Raw genomic sequence first — 11,198 nt, 5'->3', positions numbered from 1 at the left:
GGATGCCGGACCAGATCTCCGTGTCCGAGTTCATCGCCGAGACCACCGAGGATTACAACTCGCCCACCACGTCCAGCTTCACCACGCGGCTGCACAACTGCAGGAACACCGTCACGCTGCTGGAGGAGGTAGGTCGCGGCCCAGGACCCTGGCCCGGCCGCGGGGACCCTGGCTCGCTGCCCCCGCGCGCCGCCGCTGCTTCGCAGTGGGATGCTCTTGCTTTCTGAACTGGGGAGGACCGCGATGTCGGGGCCAGGGGGAGCCACACCCCCTCAAGGACCCACCCCCACGCCCACTCTTGGGTGAATGGGGAACTTTAAACCTGCAGACCCCTTCCCCATTTGTCAGCGGTTTCCCGGGTCCTACATGTTTAAAGGCTCAGGGACGGGAGGTGGGGAAGAGCTGAGCGAGCTTTCTCCACACTCTGAGGAGGCAGAAGAGGGAAGTCCGTTCTGTATCTTGCACCCAGCCTGGAAGTCAGGCAGGTCTGCTCTGCGTTTCCACATCATTGTGACCCTTTGCTAACCCGCGAAGTAGGTGGCGTCGCGCCACCAAGGGCTGAAGTGGGAAGGCCAAGGTCACCAGTAAGGGACGGAGAGATGGGCAGTGAGCGCACTTCGCCGCCGCCAGGCAGTCGTAGCTGCAGAGATTAGGGCTGATGGAAAAATCGCAAAAGAATAAGAAGTCAGGCTGGGACTGTCTCCATCCCAAGACTCCTCCCAGCTAATGCCTGGCACCTGACTTCCCCGAAAGCCCAGGTGGAAGAAGATCTGTGCAAACAACTCTCCAGCCGGCTCCTCTATCAGCTTTGGCTGTGGTAGGGCTCAGGGCTGCTGCGCCAGGTCTGCAGGGGACCCTTAGATTGTAAAGGGAGATATGAGGCGGATGCAGCCTGCAGTGTTGACCAGAGAGGGGAAACCCAAGGCTGCAGAAAGAACAGTTCCAGTTATCTGGACCCTCAAGGAAAGCGTTGAGGGTGTCCAGGGGCAGGGTCAAGGGCAAATCGATTTCTTCAAAAATTTGAGTTAGTGATAAGGTGGGATGGATAAGGAGGAACTTGCAAGCCCAGAAGCTACAGAAGCCTCTGAAACCTCAATTAAAAAAAAAAAAAAAAAGACATTTGCTTTGGAATTCAGTACCATATCTAAGTGCCATAAAGCACCACTTCTTTAAGCAAGCCAAGCCTATTCCAACTAGAAAGGCAGTATTAGGTGGAAGTTAGGAAGAGAGATGGTTTTCTCAGAGGGGATAGCTCTTTAAGGTTTAGGGCCACCTAATATTGGGAAGCTTGAGTTTTTGTGGGCGAACTGTTATTTGCCTGTAATCCCAGGTATTTGAGAAGCTTAGGAGAATTTCAAAGTGGAGATCAGTGTGGGCAACTTAGACCCCCTTTTAAAAATAAGGGCTGAGATGCTGTTAAGTGGTAGAATGCTCCTGGGTTCAATCCCACCAAAATAACAATAAAACTGCACTTGATACATCAGCTTTGATACTTGTACTTTCGTATAGACCTGGTATTCTGAAGCACAGGTCTTCTAGATTTTAGGAGGTAAGAGACTTCTCAGTGCTAGGTTCCACAATGCCTGCCTGCCAGGTGCTGTGAATTAGTCTGAATGTTTCATTCCATTTGGGACTGCTTCTAGGGTTCTCTCCAGAGTCATTGTTAGGTGATTGAAATAAATTTTGAAGTGAATGGAGAAGTATCACCAGACTAAACTTGTTTGAGAGCAAGAGGTAAATGGTTTTTGTTTTATTTTTCCTCTGTGAAGTGTCAGTCCGTTTCACTAGTGTGATGCTTAGTGTTTGATTTGAAACAGAGTTGCCAGGCATTCGACCTCATGATGAGACTGTCCTTCTCTTAATTGTAATAAATTGGAACATGTTGATACAGGAGCAGTTTGCATCCTTTTTATGCACTAATCCTTTAAAGGATGTGACATTGATTAGGCTGAAGGGTTATATTCCTTCCAGATAAGTTTTTCAGTGCCTGCTAATAGAGCTGTCAGTTACTTTAACTTTCTTTTTCTTTCTGTATATTCAGATAATGTTACTGTATTCTGTTTGTGCAGCAGGTGATAAGGGTATTTGGTGTTGATAGGTAAGGGTATTTGCATGTTGCAGCAACACTTTAGGATAAGTTAATATCAAATTACTTGCAGCTGTTTTTGATTTGTTTACATTTAAATGCAAATACAGGGTTTTTTTTTTCTTTTTTTCCCATTTTCTTTCTTTTTTGCGAGGAATACTGTCTTGCTACAGTAAGTAGGAAAAATCCAACCATAATGAAAGTGTGGTCCATTTGTGAACTTGAGAAGGATTTGGAACCAGGATGGAAGTTCAAAAATGTCATGTTAGAGTTCATTGATGATACAGTAAATGTTTTCATTCAGGACAGCACATAGTTTTGTAATTCTTTTTGTGATCCCGAGTACAGTATGCTTCGGAAACCATTGTCCCCTATCTGCATCTTTTAACTCTTGAATCATTTTCCATAAGGTTGGACTGTAGTTACCTTTTGCACAAATGTGAAATGCTTTTCCAACCACCATGGTTGAGTTTTTATTTCCCCTTTCAAGCTTATGTATGCAAGGTTGCATATTATAAATATATTATAGATATCTTAAATCGTTCAAATTCAGTTCTAAAAATAAAAATATGGGGTTCAAGGTGAAATGAAATATAAATTTAAGGAAACATTTGGAGACATACCACAAAATCTTTTTGTCATATACTTCACAAGTGAGGTATTTGGAAACTTTAAGAATGTGGCTTGTGTTATTTTGTGGTTATTCTTAGGAATAGGACTTCTGGGTACTTTTTTGGTGATGTGGAAATTCCAGAATAAGGATTAATTTGGGTCGCTTGGAATTCTCTTTCTAGTTCTAGTAATGAAATATCTTTCTACTTGTTTATGACCTTTTCTGTTCTTTGGATTACTAATTAGCATATATGGAACTCAACTCAAAAGCTGTCTGAGGTCTCCAGGCTTGAAACCCCAAGTTAACCCATCCTCTCTCTTTTGCCGTATCTCCTTGGCAGGAGTATGCTGTGTTGTGCAGATATTAGGGCTTTTATTTAAATTTTCTCGTGATGAGCACTCTAGGAAGTGAATTAGAAATGTATGCTAAGGAGAGGCAAAGAGTTTGCTTTTGGGCTTCTGCTTTGATGATAAAGAATCCGTACATGGCTGTGGAAGCCACATCTTGGCTGGCACATATGAGAGGCTGCTTTTGGGAGGCAGAAATGTGTTGACTAGTACTCTGCCAAGTTTTCATCCTGGGGTGTGAGCGTTTTTCAAGCCAAAGCCAATGTTCTGCTTATTCAGCACCCAAAGCACACAATGTGTGCCATTTTACTTGTGATTGTTTGAAAGTTATGAGTAAGTGACCCAAGAAGGGAACAGTCAGGCATTTGGGACTGCTATGAGGGACATTGTAGGCGGAATCCACCTTTTAAAGACTTAGAGTGGTAATGCTCAGTGCCTTTTATAGAAGGGAGATGGTCAAAAGGTCTGCTTGGTTATTTTATCTTGGGCCAGTATTATATTTTTGTGGTGGTGTTCTGCCCATTTATTGAGCAGCTGCTCTCTACCAGATCTGTGGTAGGCATCTGGTGTGCATGATTACACTTAATCCTCATAGGAGCTCTGTAAAGGAAGAGGGACAGTTATCTCCATTTTCCCAACATGAAAACTGAGACCCAAAGAGATGAAGTGATTTGTGTTCAAGATTTGACTAGTAAATAAACAGAGTTAGCAAACTCTTTCAACATTTAAGACATAAAGTAAATGTCCTAAATGTCTGCAAAGATGTATTTCAGTGGTTTTGGTAGAGCACATGGGAGGCTTCACTTTGTACATTTTAATTTTGGTCTCATCAAATAGGTGCCTAGGTTTCTTAGAAGCTTAGTTTTCTTCATGACCACATTCAGGGACCTTCTTAAGAGTGGTACTTAAACATACTATTTTTCCCTCTGTGCTTATAAAGCTTTTGATATGGGTTTTCTGATTTAAATGTGAGAATTTATGTAGGTATGATCCATGAAAAGCATTCACTTCACACATCTTGGAGAAGTGCTGCTATGTACAAATCATTCTGCCAAGCCCTGCTAAAGCATTAGGGTTATTATATGGATTATATTATAGAGAAGCTAATGGAGTTTAAGAAATAAGTCTATAACTCTTAACAGGGTAGAAAGGGCAAGTTCATGGATGGGAGAAATGATATTGAACATTTTATGTCTGCAATACAATCAAAATCACTCAAATTACCATTGCAGGCAATGTACAGATTGTTAAGTGCCTCCTACTGGCAGGCCCAGGAGTACAAAGGTGGACAGCCCTGCCTTTAAGAGGTGCTATCTAAAAGTCTTCTCAAGGAACTTGGCAGTCAGGTGTGGATCTGGCCTCAGAGGCTTATTTTAATTTTTGTCAATGGGGTGTTCAGTCCTTTCTGAAGGCGAAGAAATGAAAGTATAGAATGTAGTAGATTATCAAGCCTCTCTCATTCAGTTATTGATTCTCCTACTATGCGTAAGCCTGATATATGCTGCTATTTAATGCTTTCCCCCTCCTTTTATTGTTGGCTCCTTTTGCAGATGAAGAAATCAAAAATTACATATTACATTTTGCCCAAGGTCAGTAAGTAGTGGACTTGGGAATTAATCCCATTTGTGTAGAGTCCTCATGCATACCAGTCAGACTTCATCTGTATGTATTTCTTCACTCTTATATCTAAAACCTTTTGGGTGTTTTCTTCTATACTGATGACTAGAGGTTATCAGTGTTAAAATAAATGGGGTTAGGTCCATAAGTTAGGAATGCCACACATAGGAATCCTGTGGCCAAGGCTTGACATGATTGTTCATCAGCCCCCCTGCTCCCGCCCTGTGTTCTAGAATGGAAGTATATTTTGAAAACAGGTAAACTTAATGGGACGTACTTTTTGATATAGCAGCTACTAAACTTAAGGGGCTCATGAATTATCCCCAAAGAGTGTGTAGTCCTAAAAGAAGAAACCCTTCTCAGGAAGGGTTTAGATAAAATTGAGGTGGGTACTTTTGCTTAAGTACCTCATGAAGATAAAACAATAAAAGGCAACAAATCTCCCCGTCATTCTGCCATCCCACGCAGAATTTCAGGCTCAGTGGCCCAAGCCTCTGCCCCAGTCTGAGAGTAGCTAGGGTATATTTTTTCTGGACATAGACAGCAGTGGTCCATAAAGAGTAAGTTTGCCTGCAGAATGAAAGGAAGAAGTAAACTTGCTTTATGTGCCAGAATCCATGCTCTTTTTAAAGCAAGACCCAAATCTGTTGGGCAGATACTCTCCATGCTAAGGCTACTTGCCCTTTATATTATACATCTTCAGTGTTTTAAAAACATTTTATATATCTGTCATCCAATAAAAGGCCACTCTAGTAGCATTTTTAGCATTATTCTTCTACTATGAGTAAATGAAGGCTCAGGTTAAATGACTTGTCTAAGGTCATATGGTAGTGACTGGTAGACTTTTGGGTTCTGAATATAGAATCTCTGAATTGAAAAAGTTTTTCTTTTCCTTGTGCTGGGATTGAACTCAGGGCTTTGTGTACACTGGGCAAGTGCTCTTTTTCACTGTCTTCTATGCTTCCTTGCTGATTTTTCTTTTTGCTATTTTGCAGGGCTCAAGAAAGATGTCTATCTATTAATTACTTTTGACTCTACTTGATTTCTAGTATCAAAGAAAAAAGTTGGAGAGAGGGAAGAAAAAAATAAGATACTTGCTTTTCTCTGTTCTTCTGAGACCTCTTTAAATCTCTGCCTTTTGTAGTCAAAGACTGCTGAAAGTAGTCCTCCTGGGCTGGGCAGAAGTGAAAAGAGGGTGATGCTGGAAGTCACGGGGCTAGCATTTGCAGTCTGGAACTGTTGACCAGCCTATGTTTTGCCTGTGAACTGGCCACGGACCTGGCTGAAAGACTGCTGCTCTCAGAGTTGCAGCAGGGCTCACTGCCCACCTGCTTCCAACTTCCTGGTCATCCACAGCCTTACCTTTTTGTTGGGTGCTAGTTACTCAGGAAACCACTAAATATCTGAAATGAAAGGACCTTGGAGAAAATCTAGTCTGGGGCTTGCCAGCCTGATCTCCAAGAAATCCATGAAAGGTGTGATGTAGTTCTAATAACAATTGCAGAAAAATTAATAGACATCTCTGATAATGTTGTTTGGCATAACTCTTGTAGCACATGTGTTTAATTTCAGCTGTAACTGATCAACTCTGGTGTAGCCCTGCTTCTGCTGATCACATGCTCAGAATGCCAATTATAGATGCCTAAAAGTGGGGAAACAAAAGTGTTAATCTTACATGATTGGTTTACTAGCAAACCATGAATCTCACACATGATAGGGACCCATATAGGTCTAATTTAGTCCTGTTGCTTTAGATGTAGAGATTGAGAAGGCCTAAAGTTGAGAAGGAAATTGCACTAGGATTGGAATTCAGGGCTCTGGGCTCCCAGTCTAGGGCTCTTTATACTCTGATCTCCAATAGGCCCTGAGGCTGGTTGTACTTCCTGGGGGGCTGGGGAGGGGCAGGCAACTCTTCTCCAATATCACTCTTTGGAACTTGCTTCCAGGGTGGAAGAATTTTAATTCCTAAAATTAGGAACCTCTTCTTGTTAGCCCAGTCGGCTGGTACAAGTCCAGGTCTCTCAAGACATGCCATGCTGGGCTACAGTAGCCCACCCTGGTATCAGGCTGAGAGCCTGTCAACAAAAGTCATTTGTGGTGTGGATGTTCAAACACTACTCAGGCTTTGTGTTTATTGTGTAGGGATCCATGGAGCCTCAGAGAGGTGGTTTTCACTTATGACACCTAGTCATTTGGGGACTTCTTGGCCTTGGCCTTTCCCATACATGTTATTTAAACATGAGTAAAGAGTGGGACTAGAGATCACTCCATGTCTAAGCCTGTGTTTCCTCATTCCATAAATAAATGTCTTTGCGTATTAAAGGAGATAATGCACATAGTCACTCAATAAGTGACTTTGTATGCTGGTAAAAAAAAATAAATGGTCATATAAATGTCAAGATCTGATTTGTCAGCCCCTTAGTGGGGCAGGGAGGAAGGAATTGTGAGAGAGGCCAGAAGCATTCTTGGATGGGTAAACAAATGTACAGGAGTGCTTACAGTGGACCAGTGGCAACATTAGGGCCAAGGAGGGTGAAGTCCCCTTGCTGAGGTTAATTGCAACCCTCTTGTTTCTGGAATGTATTGGGCAAATTCCTGAAATATTGTTCCCTCATGAAAATAGTACCACCTCTTAGTGAGTCAGTATATGTAAAGTGCCTACAATAGTGGCTGGCATGGTAATTGCTGTATAAATGATTGCTGTTATTATCCTCATTATGGTTTATTATGATTGCTTTAGACCATCGAATGTGTAACTGAAAAAGAAGAGACTAGGTATACTCGTTTTGAAAGGGTGAGTGATGAGGTCAGATGACAGAGCCAACTGCCCTAAATGGTAGAGGCACAGATAGGGCTAAGGGGAAGACTAGGGCAGCACTAAATACTATAACTGGGGTGAGTCCTGGTCACACCCAGTTAGATCTGAAACACACTCCCAGCTCACACAGCTATATACTCAGCCCTAGGTAGTTGTTACTCTGAAATAAGGGGAGTCAGTGACCAGTGTTGTCCCTCTGACAACAGATGGGCTCTACTGGGACAGCCTTACTGCCCATGCTTTCTCCAGTCTCTGCTAATTCTTTCCATTTACTTCCATACACCCCCCGCCATGCTCCTCCACTGGTGCATCAAAGCAGGTACAAGGGTTCAATGCTGCCCCTTTTGATTTTTTGCTGGATTTTTGAGATAATGAGCTGTTTTCTGTGTTATAATAAAAGCAGGTATTTGATTTTGGTCATTTGGTCATTGGAGGGGAAGCACTTATGCCTTCGTCCTGACTGGAACAGCGTGGCAGCTAGGCTTGTGTGCTTTACTGATTACAGCTTGAAGCACTGAGACCACAAGGAATTCTATTTTGGTTGGGAGGCAGGAATCTTAAAGCAAAAAGGATCTCTCCTTGAATTGGCGTTTCTGTTTGCTTCAGGCTCTTTTCAACATCATTAAAATGAGTTTTAATTATATCTGAGATAGGGGTAAGTCAACGTGGGAGAGACACTTGACTCTTCTTGGTCTTAACAGAATGCAGGAGTTCACTGTGGGCTCTTTCTGGGCCATAGCACCATCTGAGCAGTCCTGTGTCATGGTGCTGTTTGTGGTCAGTTATGTAAGAACTGAATTTTAATGCCAAGGCTATGGTATAATTTTCCCCAAAGAACCGAAATATATGTCCCTTTGATAGCAGCACCAAATTTAGCCATCAAGAAGCTAGGAAAACAAAATTAGAACCTCATGTGCCAGGGAGGTAAAACTCAAAAGACAATTGCATTTGGATACCAGTTATTGCAAAAAACCAGAGTTGGCTAAGGCAATTGAGGCCATCCTTTTTCCTGCCAGATGCACTTTGGGTGGAGAAAAACATAAGCTCTTCCCAGCTCTATTATTAATACAGCCTGGATACCTTGTGTTTCTGTAGCATTATGCCCAAGGGCTAGGGCCAGGATGACCACGCTGAACGTCACGCTCAGCATGCAGTGGGCGATAGTAAGTACAGTGATATTATATCATGATATAAGCTCAGCAGGGCTGAGAAAGGTCTTAGAGGATGAGGGTGCCAAGGCCTCGAAGATCCAAGTACATTGGGCTTTTTCACTTTTTTACAGATCCCCATGCCTGCCTCAACACAAGACAACTAGTTAAGTAAAATGGGGATTTATTGGAAAGTCTGAAGTGTTTTATAGACCATTAGAGGAAGAATGATAAATAAAAGAGGCATTCTTTCTTAGACCAATGGCAGATGATACAGGCTAGGCCCTACATAACTTGCAGCTTTAGTACCCCACACGAGTTGGTGTCTCTGTGCCTGATTCTGTCTGGTGGGAGGATCAGAATTGGCACACCAAGACCACCTCTGTTTTGGGAAGTATGATGGGGGTTAAGTGATGGGTAGGCTTAAGTTCTCCCTTTCAGCACCTTCATGGTGGTTCTCAGAGGATGGAGGAGAGGGAAACATATTCTCTACACCCACCTCACACATCAAAGCTGGGGCTGGGATCCAGGTTTTCTAGCCTCATTTTCGTTTTTCACTGACATGAAAGTTAAATGGAGATGACAAGACTTCACATAGAGAGAACCAGTGGGTAATGTAAGGCCAGTGAAATGTCTTAGACCTAGTGGCACTTGGGAGATGTTAGTTTCTTTGCCCTTCTTTCTGCAAGTCTCACCTCCCCATGACCCACTCTGTGCTATATTCACTTGGGATCCTTTGAAGGCTGTGGTCAGAGGTCTGTGCTGCCCAGTTTTAGCTTTGCAGATGTGGTCAAGAAAGACCAACATTCTACACAGGGTGTGGGCAGAGAATAAACACCCTACTGCCGTTGAATCCCAAGTGATGACATGGTGCTCTTTCCATAATCTTTCCATAGATACCCAGGCTGGCTTGAAGGTTAGGTGGGGCAACTAGGCTGTTTGGGAAAATTTCTGGTTTGATTGGCTTTTTCCCAGCATTAAATTAGAGACTTCACAGAGGTCCAGTGAGGGCTAGCAGCTCTCCTTCCACTGAGCAGCTTCTTCACTGCCCAGTTATGCATAAAATAAAACTTGAGTGTCTTTCTTGTTTTGAAATGTGGGGAACCTTCCTTTATGTTCCATAAATCATTTTCTTTTTATGCATCCCATTTCCTCTTTCTTGTAATGTTTATTCACATTAATAGCGTTTACATAAAATTAGATACTCCTTATTTCCACAAAGTGCAAGTCAAAATACGCATTCACTCCTGGCCCAGCAGCTGCTGCTGCTTTAATAATAGTAATATTTTTTTTAATAGCAAAGCAAATGAATGCACTACCTCCCAGTAAATAAAATGGTGCCAACTTAAATAATGCTGTCACCATCCCAGGGCTTCTGTATTTTGTGTTTAAGAGTTTGAACACATTGAGAATCTGCCAACACTACTGCTAAGTACCTACTCTGTGCTGGGCACTTGGTGGATGCTCAAGACATGGTCTCAGTTGAATCTTTCCAGCAGTTTTGTTGGGCACGTGCCCTTTCCCCATTTTATTGATGCTGAACTAGGCTTAGGAAGGATTCAGCCCATTCCCTGCTCTTTCTACCTCAGACCCATCCTCAAGAAACAATGTCGTGTGTGTCTATGTATCCATGACATGCTAGTGAAGTCGAGCAAACAGGACATAGACTTCTGCTGAAACATGACCTGTTCAGATTAGAATTGTAAAAGAACTTCCTAACAAGGTGGTAAATACCAGCTGGATGACTGTGGAAGTAGGGTTGTTTCCTCTTTGATTTTTAGGATAAAATATAATGTGAGTGATAAGCTAGTGAAATAAATGATGTTCTCACTCATGTTCATACTTGTCTTCATTTTATTAGATTGGAAGTACCCCAGGACCAGGGACAAACCCCACTCCTACCCCAAATCCAGTTGGCACTAGGTATTTGATTAAAATTATAAGATGATAGCAAAGCTGCTAAACCTACATCTCAGGACTTTAGCTATATGCCTACCGATTGCATAGAGCAGTTGTGAAACCCATTAACTATTGAGTTTCCTCAAGGTTATGCTGTAACAGACTTGAATGCTGAGCTAAATTCTTTGTCCTTTTGGTGTTTGTAATTTGCAGTCTTTCATTGGGTTAGCAGTGACAGTGATAGCTGTCACTTTCTGAGTCCCAACTCTGTGCCGAGTACTTGCATATGTTATTTCCAACCCTCCCACAAGCTAGGATGTGATGGGGCCAGGGATCCAACCGGGATTGGTGGCCCACACCCACCTCCCTCCCACCCTGCCTTGCCTGGTTAGTAACTTAGCAAAGCCCGAGTAAACAGAGGCGAGTCTGGGTAGCATTTCCTTCCTGGTGGAAGTGCACACACAAACAAGCCATGCATCTGCCAGTGGAGAAGGAAACATTTTTCCCTCCTGATTTGTTTCCTTTGCGTGGGAGGCATTTAAACCCATATAATTTACATCAGTCATCTGGGGCAGCCAGTTCACAGGATGGTAGGAGAGGGATTAATGAGAGAATTGATACTTTCAAAGAGAGTCAACCTCTCTGATTTTTCTGTATGGATGCTAAGTAG

At 42.8% G+C, this 11,198-nt stretch overlaps 1 protein-coding gene across 1 annotated transcript in view; it reads left to right on the top strand.

Moving 5' to 3' along the window:
• Asap1 (ArfGAP with SH3 domain, ankyrin repeat and PH domain 1) overlaps positions 1 to 11,198 on the top strand; it is a 292,373-nt gene that overhangs the window by 37,893 nt on the left and 243,282 nt on the right. The window contains exon 2 of the mRNA XM_048802408.1: positions 1 to 128. Within this exon, the coding sequence (XP_048658365.1) occupies positions 1 to 128 (128 nt within the window). The remainder of the gene's footprint in view (positions 129 to 11,198) is intronic.

The sequence above is a fragment of the Marmota marmota genome, unplaced genomic scaffold (genome assembly GCF_001458135.2).
Source record: "Marmota marmota marmota unplaced genomic scaffold, marMar, whole genome shotgun sequence".
Taxonomy (NCBI): Eukaryota; Metazoa; Chordata; class Mammalia; order Rodentia; family Sciuridae; genus Marmota; species Marmota marmota.
Note: the sequence above shows the minus strand (reverse complement) of the source record. Positions and strands in the feature narration are given on the sequence as shown.